Here is a 26,365-nt window from a genome sequence, read left to right as displayed (position 1 = left end):
CTCTGGGGGCGGGTGGGCACAGCCTGTGGAGGAGCAGTGTTTGACAGACCGCAACTTCCGGATTTCCGCGTTTGACTGCGCACGCGCTAAATCCTGAAGTTACGGTCAGTTTCAACGGCGAAGTGACAGCGAACGCTGCCAGTTCGCCGTCATCAGGACCGCAAGTTCCGGGCCGTATTGTGGTACTGGTTGTGTATATAAAGTAAGGTATGTATGTACAGATGAGGGCGTATGCATAGACTATGGGTCAAAATCCTGGAACTCGCTGCCTAACAGCACTCTGGGAGTACCTTCACCACACGGACTGCAGCGGTTCAAGAAGGCGGCTCACCACCACCTTCTCTCAAGGGCAACTAGGGATAGGCAATAATTGCTGGCCTTGTCAGCGATGCCCACATCCCATAAAAACGAACTTTTAAAAAATGATGTATATTGATAATGATTATCTATGTAAAGTGACATAAGTATGTATAAGTGATAACTATACACTTTGACAGATTTTCAAAGTATGTGGCATAATTCTCAAAGTAAGTAAATTGCATTCAGAACTATTGACCAGTAATTTTAGATAATTAGGAAGAAATTATAGAGATTAGCTGCGTAGAGAACAAATGTGATTTGTTCTAATTGACAATACTCAAAGAGAAAGCTTGTATTATTATTGAATTAATATTAAACTTTCAACTTGCACTCTGACTAAATGAATCCTGACATGTAATATTCATTGACAGTACTCTCACTCTGCATTGTTATTACTGCAATGGTAATCATATCACCAGGTGTCATAAAATCAAATTAAGACTAAGATTAACTTTTAGCATGCTTAAGGGGTACTTTCTTTCATTTAGCCTTCAAAAACTTGACAGTCAATCTTGCACTTTGAACTGTAATACCCTAACACAAAGAGCTTTTGTCTGGATGTTAACTGCGTGTACAATCAGTGTGACTTCCAAAATGTGTCTGCCCTCCTTTACACTTAACCCATAGCCCCTTTAAATGGAATGATGTTCAGCTGCAGGCTGTATTTCCCGCCCTGCTCCCTGTGCATAGGTCATTTAATAATGATCACCTCAGTCAATCACCCATCAGGAAATAGCCCTTGTCATTATGTAATTTTCATATGCACATCAAGTATTTTGATGCAAACGAGTTAGCATGGTTGTGTCTGTGTGTATGGAGCAATGGGAAGAGTGCAGTCATGTATGGCTGACAGTCCAATAAACAGATAACTAAAGGGAAGGCATATGAAAATTAAAGGGTTTTTTGCATCGTTAATTTTTAGTAGAGGTGATCGGTCAAGAAAGGAATACACCATTCCCTCATTTAAAAATGTTAAAAATGCAGAGGAATTCTTGATTAAGCATGTGAGAAGAAGTATCAAAGCTGTTAACTTAGGAAAACAACACAGCACAAGAGACCATTAGACTAGGGAGGTCCCAGGTTTGATTCCTGGTCTGTGCTGAGCTAGCTGATTTCAGCTGGTGTGACAGTAGGAAACTGCAATGGTGTTCAGTGCTCCTGGAGAAGGGAGGGGGGAAATCAGCAAGGCTCCCACTCTTGATCACTATCTTGTGATTACTTCATAGTGTCAGCCGTGACTCAGTGTTAGCACTCTCGCCTCGGAGTCAGAAGGTTCTGGGTTCAAGACCCACTCCAGAAGCATGAACACATGTTCATGTGTTCATGAGGCTGACACTCCAGTGCAGTACTGATGGAGTGCAGTACTGAGAGAGCGCTGCACTGAGGGAGCGCTGCACTGAGGGAGTGCAGTACTGAGGGAGTGCTGCACTGAGGGAGTGCAGTACTGAGGGAGTGCTGCACTGAGGGAGTGCAGTACTGAGGGAGTGCAGTACTGAGGGAGTGCTGCACTGAGAGAGTGCTGCACTGAGGGAGGGAGTGCAGTACTGAGGGAGTGCAGTACTGATGGAGTGCAGTACTGAGAGAGTGCAGTACTGAGGGAGTGCTGCACTGAGGGAGTGCTGCACTGAGGGAGTGCAGTACTGAGGGAGTGCTGCACTGAGAGAGTGCTGCACTGAGGGAGGGAGTGCAGTACTGAGAGAGTGCAGTACTGAGAGAGTGCAGTACTGAGGGAGTGCTGCACTGAGGGAGTGCTGCACTGAGGGAGTGCAGTACTGAGGGAGTGCTGCACTGAGGGAGTGCAGTACTGAGGGAGTGCAGTACTGAGGGAGTGCTGCATTGAGAGAGTGCTGCACTGAGGGAGGGAGGGAGTTCAGTACTGAGGGAGTGCTGCACTGAGAGAGTGCTGCACTGAGGGAGGGAGTGCAGTACTGAGGGAGTGCAGTACTGATGGAGTGCAGTACTGAGAGAGTGCAGTACTGAGGGAGTGCTGCACTGAGGGAGTGCAGTACTGATGGAGTGCAGTACTGAGAGAGTACAGTACTGAGGGAGTGCTGCACTGAGGGAGTGTAGTACTGAGGGAGTGCTGCACTGAGGGAGTGCAGTACTGAGGGTGTGCTGCACTGAGGGAGTGCAGTACTGAGGGAGTGCAGTACTGAGGGAGTGCTACACTGAGGGAGTGTAGTACTGAGGGAGTGCTGCACTGAGGGAGTGCAGTACTGAGGGAGTGCTGCACTGCGGGAGTGCTGCACTGAGGGAGTGCTGCACTGAGGGAGTGCAGTACTGAGGGAGTGCTGCACTGAGGGAGTGCTGCACTGAGGGAGTGCAGTACTGAGGGAGTGCAGTACTGAGGGAGTGCTGCACTGAGAGAGTGCTGCACTGAGGGAGGGAGTGCAGTACTGAGAGAGTGCAGTACTGAGGGAGTGCTCCACTGAGGAGGGCTGCACTGAGGAGGGCTGCACTGAGGGAGTGCTGCACTGTCAAAGTCTTTCGGATGAGACGTTAAACCGAGACCCCGTCTTCCCTCTCAGGTGGACATAAAGATCCCATGGCACTATTTCGAAGAAGAGCAGAGGAGTTCTCCACCGCTATATCAATGCAAGTTCCTTCTTTTCTTTTAGTGGCCCCCTGGTGAAAAACGCATGTTTAGGCATTGGGGGAAGAACGGGGTTGGCCTCAGCTCTGATGCTCATGTCCTTCACACATGAAGAATAGCCACTTGGATGAGGTTTCATAGCACCAATGGAACCGTACCCCAGCATGAGTCAGTACCTTCAGACGAGGGGAGCCAATTAGAGGGAGGGAAGAAAGCAAAGAATAACTGCCAACTGTCAACTCTACTAATTAAAGCTGAATTAAGGTTATTTAAATGGATCTGAGCTAACCTGCAATTCTTCCAGACCAAGGCCTTTCGATATCCAATTCCTGTTTATTATGCATTTTCTTTCCAACTCCATTTTGAGATTCCTACATTTGTTTTCCTCTACTAGGTGATGATCCATATTGTTGTGCATGGGAGTCAAAACTAAGCGATTAGTCTTTAGCTTCAAAATCGTTAGCTCAAGCTGGGTGGAGGGAGAGAGAGGAGAAGAGGGAGAAGGGTGCTGGGAGAGGCTAGGAGGAGAAGGGGGAGAGGATGAGGAGAGGAATGGGAGGGGGAGGGGCGAGTTATGAGGAGTTATGGGAAGGGGAGGAAGGGAGAGGGGGTTGAGTGTGAGAGGGAGTCATGTTGAAGAGCGGGAGGGAGGGACAAGAAACTGCAGCATTACAGGGTGTCACTTTAATGGGAAAATCCTACTGGAAATGTGACATGACAGGTGTGTGGACGCAACTAACACGAAAATCTTCATATGGAGATTGCAATTTTAATAATGCATGGATAAATAAATTCTGCATGTCAGCTTTGGAAGCAGTTCTTTCCCTGCCCCCACCAGTAAACAGGAGGTAAAATTCTGTTTCCGCTTAGTAAGCGAATACCATGCGGAAATGGCTGTTGCTTGTAATGTCGATGTGTTACTATCTACAAACCCATACAGGATGCATCAACTGTTTTTCTCCTCCATGTGTCAGAGTCACATACTCTGTACGTGCGAGAGGAGCCAGTTCCAGATCCAAATGCTGCATTTACATTGCTGCTTTGCCGCATATATTAAATCAACAGCACATAAACAAAAGCAAATAATTAAAAAACAGATCGTCTGATCCTTTTCAATGACCAGAAGGCCTGAAGTTCAATGTCCCTGACGACTAGCTGTGAGATCTGTAACAAATTGAGAATGTGAAGGGCCCCAAATTGCTTAATTATGGATCTTTTTTATGAATGTCCAAATTTTAGCTCTTGTTTAGTCACGCCCTTTAAAATGTCGGTTGTCGTTCACAGGGACACAACGGGTTGGATTTTCATTGGGCCATGGAGTCGGGATTGGAGGTGTGTGGGGGTTTAAAATCCCAAAATCGGGGGTCCCGACCCCATCCCGCCCCCAACCCGCCTCCATGCCAGTTTCAAAAGAGGCGGGTACCTGCCCCACACTGGGACCTGTCTCCCCGAGGCGGGAAGGGGATTAGTGTCAATTAACTACCTGTTAACAGGTAGTTAACAGGCAGTTTTTAGCCTAATCCCTATTTTCATTGTTGAAATGTGGAATTCCTGACGGCTCCAAACCACGCCAAGTTAGTGAGGCGGGCCGTCGGGCTGAAGGGCTTGGAGGGGTCGAGATGTCCGGAGTTCAGGTGAGTGATGGGTGCATGAGTGCAGAGGTAAGTGTGTTTGGTGTGTGTAAAGTATTTAAAGAAGTTCTACTAACCTTTACTTACCTTTACAGCCTTCCTTCCTTCAGGTCTCGGGAGTCCCTCACCTCACTGGCACAGAAAGCAGAATGGCCGCCAGCTGTCAAAATCTGCAGCCTCTGCTTTCTGTTCCAGGGAGATCTCTAAATCATCCTGAGAGGAAGGAATTAACCTGAAGTACAGATTGTCAGCGTTTGACAGCTTCAAACAGCTGTGAAATGCTGATATTTCATCTGTCAAAAGGTCTTGACAGATGAAATTTCAATCTGTGACGTCATCTGTTGCCGGGTGGCCCCTTAATTGGCCTGCTGAGCCCGCTGGGCGGGCTCAACAAGGTCAATCAAGTCTAAATCGTGTGGGTTGGCTAGAACTCGATGGAGGCAGGACTACAACCCCAAAAGTTGTAGTCCCGCCTCCTACCCGACTCCTCAATGAAAATCCAGCCCAACATGTCTCTTTGACCGTGGGTATTTTCGTTTTCTGCACTTCGTCATTTATTCCTGTTCTACAATAGTGGAATGTGATCGAGTGATTTAAAAGTATCTGGCAGCCAGTAATCTACATGTGGATGTTGAATACCTGGTGGCCTATAGCTGATCCTTGGTAGTGTAGTGGTAAGGGTGGGGGCTTGTAGTTGTGTTTTGTAGTCATTTCCCAGATTCTGATAGGTTAATGGGAACTAACGTGACTGTGTGATAGTTATACATCTGTTCAATCCCTGCAGTCTTGTGGAAAGGTTGATAAATGGCTTTATAATAGAAATCCCTCATATCAAATTGAATATATCATCTAGGCTGACACTTCACTGCTGCACTGAAGGGTTGCTGTATTGTCAGATGTGCCTTCTTTTAGATGAGACATTAAACTGAGGCCCCATCTGCCGTTTAAGTGGAAATAAAAGATCCCATCCCACCGCTCGAAGAAGAGGAAGCAGTTCTCTCAGTGCCCTGGTTAATGTTCCTCTTTCAACAACACAACTATGAATATTCATCGAATTTGCTGTTGGTGGGACCTTGCTGCGCACAATTTGGCTGTCACATTTGCCTACACAAAACCAATGTCTGCACTTTAAAAATAATTCATTGGCTGTGAAGTGCCTTGGGATACCCTGAGGACATGAGAAGGTGCTACATAAATGCAAGTTCATTCATTATTTTTGCCTCCATGCACTCGTTAGGACTTCAGCATGGAGAGGGTCGAGTGCCTGGAAAACTGGTCTGTTCCTCTCCAATCAATGGACCATAATTCAAAATGGATTGTGGACACTACACAAATACCCATGTTTGGCTCAGGCAGAATATTGAAGAAAATGGAATCCTCATCAATATGGATGATTGCCTCACAATCAAATTTTGATACAAAATTTTTTCTCTAAAATCATTTGTGATCCTGGCATCATCCCCCATTGATGTTTGAGTCATAAAGGGTTAACAAACAAACTACAGACTTTGCAACCAGGGCAAAGAAAAAGCACAAGAGAAGCACTATTGCTAGGAAGCCACCACCACATGTTCGGTTCTAGCATTCCAAGGTAATTTATATGAGGCAGTAAAAATGGCTGGAGTTGGTTTTTACATCATCGTTTTCAATGAACTTTTACAAGCAGTACAGTACAGGCCTCTTATGGGGCCACCTCCATGGTAACCAAAACAGTGCTTTTATCCAAATGATCCTATTAAGCAAACCATTAAAACATATCTGTACAAAACCCAATTCTCAGAAACCTGTCCTATAAATGTCCTGGAATTAAAGTCATTAACCCATCTCTGACAGCAGTGAGGTGTATAATTGTCCTGCTGAACTCATTAAGACTGAAACTACTGTATTAGCAGCAAGGACAGCAACATTTTAGCAGAGATCATGCCAACTTATACATCTGTTTATGAGGAACTCCAGGAGACAAAACCACGGGGTTAATGACCTGCAAACAGAAATCAGACTATTGTTTTTGGGGGTTAGAGTTAATTGAACAGCCCTCAGGTTTCTGCCCTCAGTGAACAAGATTTGTACTAAAAACAGTGCCCTCAGGCTCTATATTGGAGGCAGACCTGAGGATTTCTGTATTTCGCTCAACTTGAAGTTCAGAGGGACAAGGCACATGCAAGACACAGAAATTGAGTAGTCAGAAAGGGATTGGTGCTTTAGAAAATGAATGTCAAAAGATTGGGAATCATTTCACTCGCTTTTGCTGCACATGACACTACATTATGATGCAACTCTGAATGCTCCCAGGTATCCTAAATATTTCCGACAAAGCAGCAGCTTATATAAATGGAATGAATTAGTGCCTAAACACAGGTTCCTTTAACCAAATACTGTTACCTATTGGATAGTGATTAACTGGCACGTACTGTACATAGATGTTTACCAGGAAATTCAGATAAGAGGAAAAGTTTGTTGTGTTGATATATTTTCTATATCTTTCAAATACAATCTATGTACAATTGATCTAATTCCAGAGCAATATGAGAAGCTAGAAAAGGGAGAAGGCCATTACTCCTGTAAGTGCATCATTGTTATAATTGCCTTTGTAATTCTGAGAGTAATGACAATGCGACCTTTCTGGCTTTGTTTTCAGCTACACTGTTTGTATATGTATTTAAAGCAAGGTTCACAATACCACAAGAAGTAATCTATGTTGGACTTAACAGAGTGGTAAGCTCTAATTGTAACCTCAAACTGACCAATTACTATCTTAAAAAGACCAATGTGTGGTACTAGCTAGTTACAATTGCACTTGCTTTAATAGAAATGCATGATTTGTAAAGAATTATTTTTAACCTTATTACCAGAATGAGCTGCTGTCTATAGGAAATGGTGGCAGTTTCTTGAGGCCTGCCAAGGTGAATGTGAAAACTGAAGCAGGAACTGCGCCAAGAAGTGAAGGTTTAGCTGCATGAGTGCCCATAAAAATTCCTCTGGTACTTTTGATTAATCACAGATGTTATGTGAATGAGGAAAGGCTATGGGCCCAAGGTTCTTGTAAAGGGTCCACTAAGAGCATTTTCATCTCGCTCTTGCTTTGGCATCAAAGCATATCACTCTACTGTTTGAACAAAGTGCGGATGGGCCAAAAGACTGAAAAGTTAGACTGAAAGCCAAGTCCTTCACAAATCCATTATTTTACATTTCAATTTAACATTTGTTGGTGCAAATGCAAGCCTGTCAAAATGTACTTGCTTAGAGTTAGGCTTGTTCATTGCAGTTCAACAGGAAGTAACTGTTTGTTGACAGTAAGTGTGCACTCTATGCAAGATTTTTGACAATATATAGATGGTACTAATTTTGTGATAACTCTGAATCTTTCAGCCCAATTGCAAAACTCAGATATAAGAACATAAGAATATAAGAACATAAGAAATAGGAGCAGGAGTAGGCCAATCGGCCCCTCGAGCCTGCTCCACCATTCAATAAGATCATAGAAGTTAGGAGCAGGAGTAGGCCATTCGGCCCTTCGAGCCTGCTCCGCCATTCAACGAGATCATGGCTGATCTGATCCTAACCTCAAATCTTCTATCACTCTCCAGCCCACCCGAACCCATGTGATCTCCCGGGAGAGGCGAAAAACCAGATAAAAAACCCAATGGCCAATTTGGGAGAAAAAAATCTGGGTAAAACCAATGGGAATAGTGCCACAAAGTCAGTGCAACCAACCTGTTTTGAAGATTTCGTAGCGGATGGAGAATCCAGCTCCATGTGTTTCATAATCGGACACAAACTTCACAAACAGCAGTGGTCCTGTGGAGATCTGCGGAGAAGGTGCAATCTTCCCACAGAACTTTCCCAGTAGTGCTGCTTTCTCATCTCCACCATCTCGTACCTCCACATAATCGTACCTGAGGGAAAATACAGGGAATTCAATTAGAAGCATTCTATTATTAATGCATTCAATAACCTTTATTCTCTTTCCTTTTTGTTCTATACATCTGATATGTGGATACCTGAATTACCACAGACCAAAATTACAACAGAATTTGAAAGTAATTCCATTTTTTCTTCTTCCCTTACTTCAACCTGTTGAATGGCAAATTCATCAGCCTTCCAGCTGCTCTTCATGTGTCAGCTTGGACATTGAGCATTGCAGGCATCACAACTGAGCCTAATCCAATCCTCACCTGGCATCCTTATGAACACACATTATAGCAGGGGAAAATGCAGCCTGTGTTGGGGTACTGAGTCATACAGGCCTGGAAGGTCCCATGTTCGATTTTTCATCTGTGCTGAGTTAGGCAATATCAGTAGGATGATGAGTCATATCATTGGACACTAATCTGGAGCAGGGACCTTGAATAGTTTTTTCCTTCCTTAGCCCAGGGACACCGAGGGCAATTGTAGCCCCCACCTTCACCTGGCTGAGATTAGCTATCTCAGTAGAGATCAAGGTACTGTATGGTTCAAGGTCTGTATGGTTCAGTATTGCACCAAACATTGCATGTCAGAGGGAGAGCCCAAGGTGACAACATCTTCTTACAGACTTCTTTGTCATTGATTGAGATCATCTATTCAGGCCATCCATAACATCGACCATCTCTGCTCCTGCATCAGACCGTCTGTTGCTGAAACACTCATCCATGCCTTTGTCACCTCCAGCCTCAACTATTCCAATGCTCCCCTGACTGGCCTCCCAACCTCCACCTTCCATATACTTCAGTTCATCCAAAACTCTGCTGCCAATAGCCTAACTCAGACCAAGTCACATTTACCCATCACCCCTATGCTCGCTAACTTACATTGGCTCCCGGTCGCCCAATGCCTCAAATATAAAATTTGCATTTCATGTTCAAATCCCTTCATGTTCTGGCCCCTCCCTATCTCTGTAACCACCTCCAGTCCTACATCCTTATGAGAACTCTGCGTTCCTCCAACTCTGGCCTCTCTGTATCCCCCACTCCCTTTGCTCCGCCGTCGATGGCTGTGCCTTCAGTTGTTTAGGCCCTAAGCTCTGGAATTCCCCCAAACCATCTCTCCATCGCTCTCTCTTCCTTAAAGACCCTCCTTAAAACCTATTTCTTTGACCAAGCTTTTAGTCACCCCTCCTAATCTCCTTCTGTGGGTCGGTGTCAATTTGTGCCTGGTAATGGTTCTGTGAAGAGCCTTGAGACATTTTCCTACCTCAATGGCACACTATAAATATAATTTTATGTTGTTATTGTAACAGCTGCTAAGTGTCTACATAATAACAGTCACTGCACTGCAATGTAATTAATTGTGAGACACTTTCTGAGAGATGTGATAAGGTGCTAATAAGTCTTTCTTTTTTCTGTGTTACTATTAAATTCCCATCCGTCAGATCAGCAGTGACAATGGGGCAGGAGTGTTATTGTGGACATTTCTGTACCCGGTTTTTCAATGTTAATGGAAATTGAAATAATTAGAAGAATATTTTACAAGATCAAATTTGACCAGCTATTGCACTTGTACTGTGAAGGCCTCATCTGTTGCTATTCTAGTCCTACAAACCAATGTTTTCACATTTAGTCCACTCAAATCAATAAGCAGCCACATTAAAATAAGCCAAGCTCACTAGGTGTGGACGGGTTTGTGGATGCACCTGTGTGTATATGTATGTGCGTATGTGTGTGCGCGTAAGAAAAGGAAATGTCACTTTTATAATGAATTATATAAGCCAACTTACAATTGTACTGCTGGAATGCAGCCTCGCCTACTGGGAGTGCATTTGTGGTATTTGAGAATGTTTGTTCTGCTCATGAAGAGAATATTATGAGAGGGCTGCCCAAATTCCTGATATGCAATGCTGGTGGCGAGGCTCCTTGCCGGGAGAAAAACCTTACACATACAGCCTTATAATATACATCGAGGAAATAGTGACTTTTGCAGCTTGCTAGTAATAGAGTGTAAGCATTAAGCTGATGTTTTCCAGTCACATACTAACAGCTCTGAGCAATTACTGCTGTGTATTGACAGAAGGAACTGCAATGTATATACAACAGAGTGAAACGCCTGATATCGCACCAGAAAAAATAGTTAAGTAGCACCCTAGTGACTGTCACATGATGCTATCTGATTTGATTTGCTTTGTCACTCCCCGGTGACTTAGAACATTGTTAACTATTTAAAAAGTTGCCAGCACAGTACTGCACCCTGCAAGTAAAGGTGACCTCAGAAAAATGGAGGAACATCCTCAGGTCTCTGCAAGTATCTTCTCAGTAATCTTGAAGTATGAAAGCAGAAATATAACATGGAAAATCAAATGTGAAATGCATGGAACAAAAAAAAAGTCAAAAAAGGATCAGAACTTCAAAAGCAGCAGATCATCTATACCGTGCCATTTTTAGAGATCATACGAAAGGCATGTTATAGCAGGGAGTGCAAGGACTGAGCTGCACAGTGTTTGGTGTGGTTTCCTGTTATAGAGGGGAGTCATTACATCAGATGTTATGGTGTAACAGGGAGTGCTGTAGTGAGGATTTAGTGTGTTATATAAAATGACAGATCCTTGATTGTTTGCCACAAGCCTAGAACACAACCTCAGGGTTCAGATGACTGGTAGACCTCACAAGCTGTACTCTCACAATCGTCTGCAACCCCTCAACCGTATCACAACCGTGCAACATATATTCTGTAAATACTATGTACGTGATCAAGACAATTTTGAACAAAACATATTTAACTTTTTTGGTTAAACTGTCCCAGGATTGTTTCGCAAGACAGTCATTGAATTTGAATGCTGTAAATAAACAGGCACTTCCTGTCACATGAGGTTAGACGTGCAGAGGAAACTCAGTAGCAACAGCTGGAGGAGTAAACTCAACAGAAGCAGGAGATACCAGCTGAAAATGACAGTAATTGGTCGTGGCAAGGGGAAATAAGCACTCATGCTGCAGTACTGTGGCAGTGGAGGTAGGTGTGGTGGAAGTCAAAGATATAAAGGCGAAGCACAAATTTTCAGTGGCAAAAGCTGATGATAGCCAGCAGCATGTCAAATTTTGACACCTATAAGAGATATGGAGATACTGGAAGAATGTTTATATAAAACTGCTGCAATGAGACTTTTTAAGACTATCATGTGATCCCAAAGCTTTGACTATAAATCACTTAAGCTGTCATCTCAGAATCCCCTCCCCATGCTTAACATTACAACCTTGCAGTGTTTTAAACAATTTCTAATCTATTTTTAATTGGAAAAGTGTTGGCGGTGGAAATGGTAATTCCATTGCCAACAACACAAGTTAAGTCACACCAGTTCTTCAATACATCAGCTGGATTTACAACGTACACCTTCACAGCGGGTTGGTGTCACTGCGGATTAGAACATAAACACTCAATGTCACAAAGTGAGATGAACAGCGATTTGGGCTGAAATGTTAAGGTTTTGACCCGCTGGGAGCAGGAGAGGGCCAATAGAGCACGGAAAACCCAGAAGTCCGGGTTTCCCTGCAAGCTGTGGAAGCGTGCGTGTGACATCACGGACGGTTTCCCCGCCCGGAAGCCAGCCCGATCGAGTGCTCCCCGAAGCTATCCTCCTCTCGCTGCAGCTACCGGGAATCCCCAGGCCCGGGGACTCCATCCGGCCACAGTTAAATCTGCACAGTGGGTTAAATCTGAGGCTTCCAGCCTCATTAACATATTTAAAGTGCCAATCCTCCTCCTGGGAGTGAGTTGGCTGCCCGCCCCCTGTCCCGCCTCCGTTAAAACTGGAAGTGGGTGGGTTGGAGGCAGATTGGGGTCGGGATTCCATTTTTTAACACTTTAGCCTCCCGCCCGACCCCAACCCACCTGTTTTTTGGAGTTAAAATCCCCCCCCTGCTCTGTTCTTCTCAGTTTCTGACCTGTGTCTAGTGGAGGCTGTGGTACCTCTCAATCCACCAAAAGTGTGGTGGGGAGGGGGGAGGTGGCGGAGTTAGGAATCAGAAGGGAGAGACCTACCTGAATAACGTGTCCTGGTAGCTAACCACAGGGGCATTGATGACATTAGTCTGGGAGCAGGTTGCTTGAATGCTTTCTCAAGGACAAGTACCCAGGAAGATTAGAGATATATAATGCAAAAAAAAACCTGCCAATACCTTTTCTAATATCATTTATACAAACCATTTTATAAATAGCAAAATAATACCAGCCGTGGAGAAGATGCTCAGCAATATTTACAAAGCAGTTAAAAGCAACATTAGTAGTAAGTTTTAATTCAGAACAATAAAAAGTGCTTTTAAAAAAAAATGCTATTCCCTTATGATGATAGATATTTAAAAATCTGTCATTTGGAAGTGCAACATATATAAGTTCTGCAAAAGCCAAAGGTCATGAATGGAACTATATTATTTTGTTTGATAATGACTCCATGGGGGTCAATTTACTCAGTGCACTGCTTATGTGTTGATTAATGACAGTTCATATTTTGGTGCACTTGCAGGAATATACAAGGTTACCCCATGTGCATTGTTGGAGGTCGCACGCATTATAACCAATGCATAAGTGAACGGCTGCTCAGGATGCATCTGCAATAATGGCACTGAATCACTTGTTAATTATCGTAATGGACAAGTAAGTGCATCTGTCCAGTTATGGAGTGCACACGTTGGAGTACTGGTAGAAGGAATCAGGTGCAGAAAGGCCCATTTCACGGACGAGTCACTTCATGTGATTATTGATCGTATCAGTGAAAAGCACAGATGCCTTCTACAGTTCTGAAGGGTAGGCTCCAATACAAATAACTGGTCCAACAGCCATGGCAGATGATTGCAAGAAGGAAAGTGCCAAGCTAAGCAATGGAGATGACAGTCAGTTCTCTTACAAGGGCTATATACGGTCTGACTGGCAACTATCTCACAATGCTTCAGATGGCTAACCAAGGAGGTTGTGAGTGTCAGTGTGTTTGACTGAATACTTTTACAAAGGACTATTGTAAACCCAATTGTATCTACTAGCATGATGAAAATGGAACATGAAAGGACAGGTAATGAGAATATTTCAGAATATTACAATAGGTTACAAAATCACATACACGAAGTGACGGCAGATAAATATATTTCATGAATATTCTTTATGTGTACAAAGACCTGAAATCTTAAAATACTCACTCTGCTTTTCGAGCTGCAGCTAGCAAGGTATTTGACATTTTATTTTGCTATGCCAGAAAGATGTACATGGGGCAGCCTTCCATGCAAAATATTCTCTCAAGCAATACATAGTTCTTTTCTTTGCTGAAGAAGATGGCTTTCAACAGGCGTCGATGGGATAGAACTGATCGTGGTATGTGATATGTGCTTTCTGAAATCTAAATGAGAAACTGTGCAGGGGCCTGGGAATGCTGATGTTTATGAAGACTGCAATACCCCCGCTTTATGCACAGATAATCACATATGTTCACGCAGTGCCAAAGATTCTGATTTTCAGCTGTCTAAAAACAATGCTTATGCTCTGCTGTTGTCATAGCAATAATATGTATTAACAATGCCCATGAGCTAATTCTATGCTGTTTCGCATTGGTCGCCTGTTATATGCTCCACCTGATATTCAGTTCCGTTGGCTTCAATAGGAGTGAATGTCGGGCGGAGCGTATAATGGCCGGCGAAAGTAATTCCACCATTTTGCGTCCCCATCCAAGTCTAATTTCACACCACAGAAGTCCAAAAGAATGAATCTGCTTCTTCAGTAATGATACGATCACTGCAGCACTTTGCATCAGTCACACCACCTGAAACAAACACTAGACCCATATTACACATGAATATATGAATTTGAGGAGGAAACTGATGAGGATGAGGCATAGTGACCGATGAAGAAGACCTGGCTGCTGTGCGAGTAAAGGTTTAGCAAGGATACGGATCCTGCTTCATGAGGGGCCAACAATGAAACTGAGGGTACTTTTTGAGCGGAAACTGGTGAACAAAGCATTTGTCTCAGGAGATGATAGAAGCTGTTCTGGATATAGTTGCTGATTTTAGCAATTGAACAATGACATGAGGTAAATGCTGCATGTTCAGCAGACTGTTATTGAGCAACATACAACACCAGCGAAATCTGAAGATGAGAACTTCAAACACCACATCCTGCCCTTCATCAAGATAGCCTCTTTCCACCTAGGCAAAATTGTCTCCCTCCACCCATACCTCAGTCTCTCTACTACTAAAAGCCTTATCCATGTTTTTGTCACCTCTCAACTATTCAAATGCTCTACTTTCTGGCCTCCATGGAGTGTATAATGAGGCGGTGTGTAAAACCTTAACTATCATATCAATGTCGTTAGGTTTGCCATAATTCCTTAGTGTTGAACTCGGTTGAATCCTCCAGCTGCTCTCACCACTTCTCTGCCATTCAGCTCTTGTGTTCATATCTGGATCAAGGCTGAGGTCTGAAGCTGGCTGGTTCTAGCAGAAGCTGCACTGAGTGTCAAGGAGCAGGTTATTGATGAGTAGGTGTCACTTGATGGCACTTTTGATGATTCATTCCATCATTTTACTGATGACTGGGAGGATGCTAAGAGGTCAGTAATTTGCCAGTTAGATTTATCCTGTTTTTTGTGGATAGGATATACTTGGGCAATTTTTCACATTATCATGTAGATGCCAGTGTCATAGCTGTATTAGAATAGCTTGGCGAAGGGAGCAGGTAGTTCTGATGCACAGATCTTCAGCACTACCAATGGGATGCTGTCGGGACCTAAGGGGGGAAATTGGGTTGTTTTGCCCCTAGCACCCGGGTGCAGTGCCGCTAACGCCTCCCGCGAAATTCAGCGGGAGGTTAGTGGCGCCAGTAGGTGGTAGTGCCCCACGCGCTGTGCCGCCGGCAATGACGTCATCGCCATGCACAGCGCCCCGCTAGCACCCCAGCCGCAAACTTGGGTTGTGCCCCTTGACTTTTCGCCGGACGATATGTCCGACAGGGTCAAGGTGGTGTTTTTGCCCCCTTCCCCTTTTTTCTTCGGGGTGCTAGCCGCGATCGCTCAGCCTGGCAGTCCTCTTGAGTGCCGGACTGTTTTCCCAGCACCCCGCTCCCCGATGGTCCAGCAGGGCCCCGGTGCGCGCCGCGCTAGGCCCTTCCCCTTTAATCGGCAAGGGAGGCCTGCAATGGCGTGCGTGGTGCTGTTGCATGTAGCGCTGCAAAATTCACTGGTAGCGCCCCCAAGAAGGAGGGGGAGCGCTTCCAGTAGCGCCCCGCCTCCTGATTGGGGCACTTCTACTGGATTTACGGCACAGTGGCGCTAACTTTTTCGGGGTGCTAAAATTAGTGCCCTGGTGATGTTAGCGCCCCAAAGGGAGTGCCACCGAATTTTTCCCCCATAGTCTTTGCTGAGTCCAGTGCCGTCAGTCATTTTTTAATGTCATGTGGAGTAGACTGAATTGGCTAGACACTGGTAGGATGGTAGGATAATACACTCAGTACTTTTGGCTGAAGACACTTACAAACACTTCAGTCATATCTCTTGCACTCATCTTCTGAGGATGGGGACATTCATGGATCATCCTTCTCCTGTTAGTTACCTGGATGTCCACCACTAACTTGTCCAAAATGCAGCCACCTGTATCTGATCCTGCACCTATTTCCTACTTTCTCACCACCCAATCCTTGCTGACCTACACTGGCTCCCTGTAGCCCAATTTAAACTCCTTGTCATCATCTTCAAATCCCTACATGGGCTTTGCCCCACCTTATGACTGCAACTGCCTTCAGCTTTATATCTCCTCCCTGCACCTTTTAGTCCCTTGACTCTGGCCTTCTGTGTGGTCTCCACTCCCTCTTGCCCTTCACTCTATCATCGGTGGCAAAGTCTTCCACTGCCATGGCCACATTCACTGGGCCTCCATACTTAGTAGATAAGGAACAAATATGCTACTTAACAGACTGCACAGGTTTCAGTGACAGTGACCTTAAACTAATGTCAAACAGACAGTCTGCAGCATTGCACATCTGGTATTAATCTTCATAAACGCAATGCCAAATCTTGATCCTGTACCCTCACTTTTTTATGTAAAATATCACATGAATATGAAACTGCTTATCTAAATAACATAATTTATTTGATAACTCACAAACTCTCCAAAAGTAACCTTCGAATACTTGTACTTGTCTTGTGATAACATACATTTTCAGACTATACACTTTATTCCCTTTTCAGCCAGGTCATGCTGGCTCGATCAGAAACTGCTCTCAGCGTGCCCATTGCTTGAGAACAAAAAAAAGTTTTTAATAAAGTAGAATATAAAATTTACGGATTAATCAAAGATGAAGAAATGAATCAGAATTACTGTGTGCCCGGTACGTGAATGTTGTTCACTGCCTTAAGTGAAAAATTGAGTGATTTCTACACTGACTAATATTAGCCCCATATAAAAACAACAACAACAACAAAAAAGTTTAATTACTAAAATCCATTCACTGTATGTTATATATGACAACAAGTAGCTTCTGGTCTGTTTAAGGCTGCAATTCAATCTCTGCCTTTTTACTGACTTTCATAAAATTGCTTGAGCTTTGCTCTCGTGGTTTATGATGTCATCGGAACTGCTTGATTGAATTACTGTCTTGTAACTCAGTACCAGCCATCTATTATCCTGTGTGCAACACTGGGGTGACTGTGCACAATTTCTGGTTCCAGCAGCTTAACTTATTAAGTGGCCAAAACTAACTATAATGGAAAGTGGACTTTCAGGCTGACTGCAATTATAAAATGAAGGTGCAGTTTACCTTCAAGTTAACAGAAAGTTGAAAACAATAACTTGCAGCTACTTTATTCATTCCTGATGACTAATCCTACTTAATATAACGTTTACAGCCCAGTTGTAAACAGGCATGTTTGGTATCACATCCTGCTGAGTTGCTATGGAGATCACTTCTTCGCTTATCACCAAGATACCACAATAAAAATAAAAATATATATAAAAAATAGGCCAAAGTCATAAAGCGCTGTGTATTAACACAAAATGCCAGAAGTAGTAGGATACAGATCCATTGCAATGAATGCACAATAGACTCCTAATCTTAGTCATGCTGTCTTGACTAAAGAGCTTTCTCACCAGTAGGGAAGGAAGATGAGAGAGTGAAACTTAGCTACCTCAACTTCATAGAATCATAGAATGATACAGCACAGAAGGAGGCCATTTGGCCCATCATGTCTGTGCTGGCTCTTTGAAAGAGCTATCCAATTAGTCCCACTCCCCTGCTCTTTCCCCATAGCCCTGCAGATTTTCCCCTTCAAGTATTTATCCAATTCCCTTTAGAAAGTTACTATTGAATCTGCATCCACCACGCTTTCAGGCAGTGCATTCCAGATCATAACTTGTTGCGTGAAAGCATGTTTCCTCGTGTCGCCTCTGGTTCCTTTGCCATGCATCTCCTTATTTACATAATTTGAATGTACCCTAGAAAGTCATGGCTAGCCTAACATCTGTCATTGGGAAAATGCTGGAGTCCATCATTAAGGAAGTAGCAGCAGGTCATTTAGAAAATCATAATATAGTCAAGCAGAGTCAGCATGGTTTTATGAAAGGGAAATCATGTTTGACAAATTTGCTGAGTTCTTTGAGGATGTAACGAGCATGGTGGATAAAGGGGAACCAGTAGATGTCGTGTATTTGGATTTCCAGAAGGCATTCGATAAGGTGCCACTAAAGATAAGAGCTCACGAGTTGGGGGTAATATATTAGCATGGATAGAGGATTGGCTAACTAACAGAGAGTCGGGATAAATGGGTCATTTTCAGGTTGACAAACTATAACTAGTGGGGTGCCGCAGGGATCAGTGCTGGGGCCTCAACTATTTACAATCTATATTAACGACTTGGATGAAGGGACCGAGTGTAATGTAGCCAAATTTGCTGATGATACAAAGATATGTGGGAAAGCAAATTGTGTGGAGGACGCAAAGAATCTCCAAAAGGATATAGATAGGCTAAGTGTGTGGGCAGGAATCTGGCAGATGGAGTATAATGTGGGAAAATGTGAGGTTATCCATTTTGGTAGGAAAAATAAAAAAGCAAATTATTATTTAAATGGGGAGAGATTACAAAATGCTGAGGTAGAGAGGGATCTGGGGGTCCTTGTACATGAATCACAAAAAGTTAGTATGCAGGTACAGCAAGTAATTAGGAAGGCAAATGGAATGTTGGCCTTCATTGCAAAGGAAATGGAGTATAAAAGTAGGGAAGTCCTGTTACAACTGTACAGGGTGTTGGTGAGACCACACCTGGAGTACTGCGTACAGTTTTGGTCTCCTTATTTAAGGAAGGATATACTTGCATTGGAGGCAGTTCAGAGAAGGTTCACGAGGTTGATTCTGGAGATGAAAGGGTTATCTTATGAAGAAAGGTTGAGCAGGTTGGGCCTATACTCGTTGGAGTTTAGAAGAATGAGAGGGGATCTTATTGAAACATATAAGATTCTGAAGGGGCTTGACAGGGTAGATGCAGAGAGGATGTTTCCCCTCGTGGGGGAATCTAGAACTAGGGGGCATAATTTCAGAATAAGGGGGCACCCATTTAAAACGGAAATGAGGAGGAATTTATTTTCTCAGAGGGTCGTGAATCTTTGGAATTCTCTTCCCCAGAGAGCTGTGGAGGCTGGGTCATGGAATATATTTAAGGTGGAGATAGACAGATTTTTGAATGGTAAGGGAGTCAAGGGTTATGGGGAGTGGGCAGGGAAGTGGAGTTGAGGCCAAGATCAGATCAGCCATGATCTTATTGAATGGCAGAGCAGGCTCGAGGGGCCAAATGCCATACTCCTGCTCCTACGTCTTATGTTCTAAAATATTTTCTGAATAAACTTTGTAATTGCTGAAAATGATTATATTTTAATCTAAACTTAAGTGTGGATTTTCTTCAGCTTCCTGACCCAAAAGCACCACTATGATAGGCGAACACATCCCATGCCATTCTTTCAGTGGTACTACATAAAAAGGCATGCAAGGGTGATCAGCAACCAGCATGGTATGATTGGCTGCACTTGTTAAAATGGCACCAAATATTTCTGCAGGCCTTGGCACACCCACCTGGCAATGACGCTGGGTAACTAGCTGTGCTCTGAGGGTCTGTGATGGCAGAAAGGCAGATGCAGAGCTATGCCATCTGCGGCAAGGATGTTTTGGGTCTTTTTCAACCTTCTTATCCTAGATTATTTCAGATCTGATATCTTAGATCACTCTCAAGGGTAAGTTGCAACACCCCATACCTTGGAGATTGTATAACCTCACCTCAAGAGCAGGTGGAGTATCATTGGTGAGATAGATTTTGGTGGAGGTGATAGTCTGATTAGTCTGTTGTAAACCCAATTGTCATTTACTTTATTTTTTTTTAGATTAAAAATCTATTCACTGTGAAGTAAAACAGAGTTTAAAATTAACCAGAGTGCATAATGTTTTATGTAAAATACAAAATATTCTGGGGGAGCATTATCCGAGAAAATAATTTGTGTGACTTCAACACTTCCATTCCCTTCTGATATTCACATACTTTTGGTTTTGTAATGTATACAACATTGTTTTGTGGATGTACATCCTTAGTTGCGAGTGTATATAACAGACGCGTATCGATTTGTGTAGTCAGTGCCGAAGTTCCAGTTACCCAGTAAAGATCACTTGAAGTTACTCTCAGTCTCTGCTACTTTATTATTTTATGTAGTTGTGTATAGCGGTACAAACACAACAGGTTTATTTCCTCTAATACAAGTTAAAGAATGTTGGGATACCTATAATTTGAGTTATAAGGTTGTGCTTTCAATGTAATTACTTGTTTTGGCAATTACAGGCTTATATTCAGGCGATTCAGAAGCTTTTTTTGGAGGGGGGTCAGCTTTTTCAAAGCCATTGGTCAGCTTTTGTTATTTTTCTGGGTTGGCATATATGATCCTGACTGTACAACAACAACAACTTGTATTTATATAGCACTTTTAACATAGTAAATCATGCCAAGGCGCTTCACAGGAGTATTAAAAGACAAAACATTTGACACCGAGTCATATAAGGAGAAATTAGGGCAGATGACCAAAAGCTTGGTCAAAGAGGTAGGTTTTAAGGAGCGTCTTATGGGAGGAAAGAGAGGTAGAGAGGCGGAGAGGTTTAGGCAGGGAATTCCAGAGCTAAAGGACTTGGCAACAGAAGGCACAGCCACCAATGGTTGAGCGATTATAATCAGGGACGCTCAAGAGGGCAGAATTAGAGGAGTGCAAATATCGCGGGGGGTTGTGGGGCTGGAGGAGATTAGAGCTAGGGAGGGGCGAGGCCATGGAGGGATATGAAAACAAGGATGAGAATTTTGATATCGAGTCGTTGCTTAACCGGGAGCCAATGTAGGTCAGTGAGCACAGGGGTGATGGGTGAATGGGACTTGGTGCGAGTTAGGACACGGGCAGCCGAGTTTTGGATGACCTCAAGTTTATGGAGGGTAGAACGTGGGAGGTCTGCCAGGAGTGCGTTGGAATAGTCAAGTCTAGTCAACCCTATTTTGCTTTCCTTTTCCCTACCTAAAGACAACTCCAAATGTTGATCACTGACATCAGTTTTTCCTGACATCAGTCTTAAATTGACCTTTCATTAGTTGTCGCTTCTACCTCCTGTTCTACTGTCTTGGCTTTACTTGAATGATTGCCCCAAATTTACCTATTGTATTTCATTTAATCCCTTTACAAAGTATCTTTCCTGCCCTTAATGCAAATATAAAAAGCTCAAATTTCCCCAGTCTGCCTTCTGGCGAGTCACCCCAGCCACAACCTCTTCGCCCTGCTCCCGTCCGGTAAGAGATACCAAAGCATACGGTCTCGTACCAACAGGTTTTGAAACAGCTTCTACCCCCAGGCCATAAGACTCATGAACGATTAATTTATTATTATTTATTACTGTTGTTTTATTTATTATTACTGTCTTTCTATTAGTATTTCTATTAGTATTTTTATCATTGTTATGCCATATTTATTCCAATGTTGGGAGGACTCGTAAAAATCAACATTTCATTGTGCAGTACACACGTCTGCTGCATATATGACAAATAAAATTGAATTGAATTGAATTAATTCAATTAATTGACCATTTTACTCATGTGTAATATTTCTATTTTGTGCAAAAACTTATGGGTTAACACTGTGAAAGCAATATTAATATATACAGTATTACAAAAACATTTCTATCCCTTGTGCTGGAGGTAGAGACCATTGAATATTTTTTGATGCACTGAGGCTTATTTAGGCAATTTATTTGGATAGGGGAACTATGGCAACTCCACCTGGTGCACAGAACTCCATCAATCTCCAAAATAATTTCTGCCTATTTCACTCATCAATATTGTAAGTGTAAATTTCTCTTAAAGTCAGTAGGTTTGGAAACGAACTGAAATAGGAGTATCCCTATTACCAGGGATTAGCAACAAGGCCACCTTCTAGGACAGGATTCATTTATTTATATATTCTAGTAATGTTGATAAATGCCAAAAAGTCAGAGTTAGAACTTTAAACTAACTTCATGGCAAATTATCAAAACGCATGAATGTTGGACCTGTACCTGCCCATAATTTTTAACTATAATGCCAGATGGGTGTCTGGGTCAGGTACTGGAGGGTTGCCACTGCTCATAGAATCAGCTCCCAACATAAAACACTGAGGCAGGGAAATGGGATAGAAAATTGGATAAAAAGCATGATCCCAGCTAACAAGATTTCATGACAGTAGCTGATACCATCTGGAAAAAGAAAGGTACTTCTCATAAAGGCTAGAGAGGTATTTATAATAATTCTCTTTAGAATAGCCCCTAACTAAAACACAACTGATATAGCAATATAGGTCTATTATATATTAAAGGTGGTGAGTAGTTGTAACACTCTAATGGTATCACTTTTGTAGGTGGCACTGGAGCTTGACATTATGTGACTCATTAACTTGATTGGGACTCCCCTAACATTACACAACTGTCAATCAACTGCTGTTAATTTGTTTAATTGAACTTTCACTGCAATTCCTAACAGTTGTCATTGTGTGGTGCTGCGCCAAATAATTTGTTGGAGCATGGCGGACATTTTGATAAGAGTAAGGAAAGTTAAGCGTTTTCTGCTTTAACCGCATCTGTCTTCCCCTTACAATCTATCCTGCCCACAAAAATAACTTAGGGACTTCAATCTCTCCTAATTTTTCTGATTTTCATAACTGAATCATATCTGTTCAATGGTCCTGCCAAACTGCATCCCAATGGCACTGCCACACTTTGGCCTAATGGTCCCATTCAGCCACGCCCAACATCCCTGCCAAACTTTGTCCTGACTTCGCTGAACACCCTGTTGCATTTTTCCCACTCTCTTCTTTCCCTCTCCCCAACTTCCCCTTCTCTCCCTCTCCACTCCTCTCCCTTTTTTCACCCTCCCTCCCCACCACTCTAAGGGGGAAAAATTCAGTTGATTAGCGCCTCCTGTTAGTGCCCTAAATTGACCAGATATTTTGCGGCGGCGCTAAACACTACCGCCATGATCTCCTGCGCCCACAGATCGTGACGTCAGTCGAGCGTGTAATGCCCCAGTAGCGCCCCGGACCAGATATTGAGTGGCGCGCCCTGCCTTTCCGCCTGCCGCTAGCAGCGACAGGTAGAGGGGAACGTTTTGCAGTCAGGAAGGGACTGGGGGAGCGCTATTTAAAGGCGGCCATTTCCTGCCTTTTTTTGTCAGCGACATTATTGCACCTCGCATTCTGAGAGAGAGAGAGATTTCTGGAGAGATTCAACACTGTGTGAAGGAGTTTTGGGTACTGAGCAGCACTTTGCAGGTTCATTTTGATTTGACCTTCCTTGCATCAATTTAGAAGAGACTATGGGGGCTGCACTCTGTGCTCTTTCCCTGGGCCTCTCCATTGTTCTTTCCAGCAGAATTGATGTACAGGTCTCTCCAGGCCGAGATTCAAGGCTGCAATGAGCAGGGTGTGGATGGAGAGCAAGATCAACCCTCCCCTTTAAGAACTGGCCAACACCAGTGTGTCTGTGTTCCATTGCTGACTGACATCACATGAGCTTCACCAGCACTCTGAGTTAATGCCTCACTCCTCGGCGTTAGCACCTTAAGAGAGGTGTGTAGCGCCTGATTTAGCGCTCAAATCACCTCCAGGGGCGACAGAAGCCAAGTTTGCAGTCGGAGGTGATAATTAGCGCCAGGCGCTGAACTTTGCGCCCGGCCGATAATTGCGCCCCAAATGGGGCGATACTGAATTTCTCCCCCTTTGTCTCTTCCCGCTGCTTTCTCCCCTCCCCTCCTATCTGCCTCCTCCTCTCTCTGCCTTGGTCCATTATGCCCCCGTCCTCTAAACCTACCTGAACTGAATACTGCATTAGTCTTGACTCCCTGTGTTGAAAACCACAGGAGAGCGACACACACATACATTATAAATAAATATATACATACATATATAGATATATATAAAATCGTAAGATATATATATCATGCTTGTGCTCTATTCTGAGTACCTAATGGCAAGACATTGAAAGTAGTATTTATAAAATGGTAAGCGGGAACTACACAAGTCAGAATTGCCTCAGTTTCACTCGCATGTGAGCTAAATTCCATATTCTACGAGTTCTCACTGAGTATCTCCTGTAGAGACTGAAAAGTGAATATGTCATGATTGAAACACGACTGTATTATTATAAAATACCTCAATTGCTGTAAATATCACCAAATAATTCAAAAAAAACATGAAAGAAAACAGGAAGAGAAGGAACATTTATTGGCATGCCACGCCATTGTTCAAATGGCGACAGAAAGCTTCACTTAATAATTTAAACGTGGCCCAGTCACTTGACATTTTACTACCTTTTTGATCTTATTCTTTGCTATTTTTTGTGTTTTTTGCCTCCACAGGGTGCCCTGCCCCGCGGGGTAAAGGTCAGGCATTGCTGCTAATAGTTTTTAAACCTGCACAACGGCATTCAAATGAAAAGTCAGTGGGGGACCCAGGTGCTGATGGAAATACAAAGAGTACTGAAAATGTCTTTAATTGATGCGGCCTAATCCATAGAGTCAGCCCAAGAAGTCAAAGGCTCTCAGAGTCCTATAGGAACTTATTTCTGGTATGTCACCGTAGAACAGTAGCAATGCTGCTATCAGCTAGAACAGTGGGCAACTGTTGATTTGGCTGATTGTATTTTGGGATTTTACTGTGAAGCCCGCCAAATATTCCAGTTATGCTACAGTTAAAATCCCGTGGTGAAACGACACAAAGAGCTTGACGGACCTCTATGGAGACAAAAAAATAGGAAAATCCTCAAAGTAAAAATGCACCCGAACCCGAAAGCTAAGCCCAGCTGTAAGATAAACTGTAACCATAGCATTAATGATACTGTAAAGGCACTGCCCCATAATCGGCATTTAATTATTTTTTCATACGTTGCTACTAGCTAAGCCAAGTTAGCTATGGAAAAAAACAAAATCACATTCCAAATGCAATTCTTTTTCAAGATTTATTTATGTGTGAACATCCAAGAAGTGGGATAATTCACATCTGCTCATAACAGTGCAACCCTTTGCAATATTATTATTCAAAGGTCACTTCCCCAACTGGATCAGTCAAGGAATGCAATCAACAGGGTCTGTGAAGGTTGTTCCTGTGTTGGACTTTCCCACCATCTCTCTCAAATCAACTCGATAGCGCAAGTCAGAGACTGAACAGAGGAGGGGAGATAAATGGGGGGCGGGGACAGGTCGCAAGTGAAGTGAATTTGGTAATAAAAGTATTCTCATTCAGCAGCACTTTATTTAATTATTGCTGATGATGGAGACTGAAGATTAACATCAGGTAATACAACACTGTTAGCAATTCCTGGCTGCCATCATCAGCAATATAAATAGGGGCAATTAAATAAGTAACAATATAATAATGCTACAATTATCACTTGGTAAAAACCAGCTGCTTCAGCTTGATGCAAGATTGATTCCCATAGAAAGTCAAATATAACAATGGATTGCGTGCCCAAGATGAGTGGCTTAGAGGAGAGCGATAATTCGTCATAGATCATTTTCTAAGTGGAAGAGATAGAAGTATTACATAGATGATAATCTCAAACATCAAAGTTCATCAGACAGCCAGAGGTAGCCAGAGGGAAATGACTCTGTAATGCCCAACTATCCTGCTACCCACCCCTTTCTCAAACCAGAGAGCATAATCCCTAAATTCCCGCTCTCCAATGCATTCTATGCTACTTAAGTATTATAAACAATAGTTTTCTGCTTCATGATCTTATATCAGTGCATTGATTACATTCCAGTCCTTTTGAATCAATTATTAATTCTACCTAACATCCCCATTGATTATTGAAACTGCTAGTTCTCACATTGTTCTGCTCCAGATCACAGAATATTGGGGTCTATTTCTGTCCCTACCTCAAAAACAACAAGCATTTATAAAGCACATATAGATATAGCACTTATACATCTCTCATACATTTAACATAGTAAAATGTCCAAAGGCACTTTACACTAGTGAAAGGATAAAAATGGATGCCAAGCCAAAGAAGGAGTTGTTGGGAGGGATAACCAAAAGCATGGTCAAAGACCTTGGTTTTAAGGAGGGTCTTAAAGGAGAAGAGGGAGCTGCAGAAATGGAGGGGTTCAGGATGAGCATTCCAATGCATGGGGTTTTGGCAGCTGAAGGCACAGCTACCAATGGTGGGGCAAAGGAAGAGGGGGATGCACAAACGACCTGAATTAGAAGAACAGAATGGTTGGGGGACGGGATGGAGGTGTGGGTTTGTAAGATGTACAGAGAGGGGGAGGGGCAAGGCCACGGAGAAATCTAAACCTCAGCCCTAC

At 43.2% G+C, this 26,365-nt stretch overlaps 1 protein-coding gene across 5 annotated transcripts in view; it reads right to left on the bottom strand.

The window, feature by feature from the left end:
• The window catches only part of nrp1a (neuropilin 1a), a 181,577-nt gene that overhangs the window by 130,714 nt on the left and 24,498 nt on the right, over window positions 1–26,365 (bottom strand). For all 5 annotated transcript variants that reach the window (XM_085987644.1, XM_085987641.1, XM_085987640.1 and 2 more), the window contains exon 4: window positions 8,299–8,480. In XM_085987644.1, coding sequence (XP_085843770.1) covers window positions 8,299–8,480 — 182 coding nt within the window. The remainder of the gene's footprint in view (window positions 1–8,298; window positions 8,481–26,365) is intronic.

This window comes from Somniosus microcephalus, chromosome 5 (genome assembly GCF_052327205.1).
Source record: "Somniosus microcephalus isolate GS21.2 chromosome 5, FLI_Smic_1.0, whole genome shotgun sequence".
Classification (NCBI taxonomy): Eukaryota; Metazoa; Chordata; class Chondrichthyes; order Squaliformes; family Somniosidae; genus Somniosus; species Somniosus microcephalus.
Note: the sequence above shows the minus strand (reverse complement) of the source record. Positions and strands in the feature narration are given on the sequence as shown.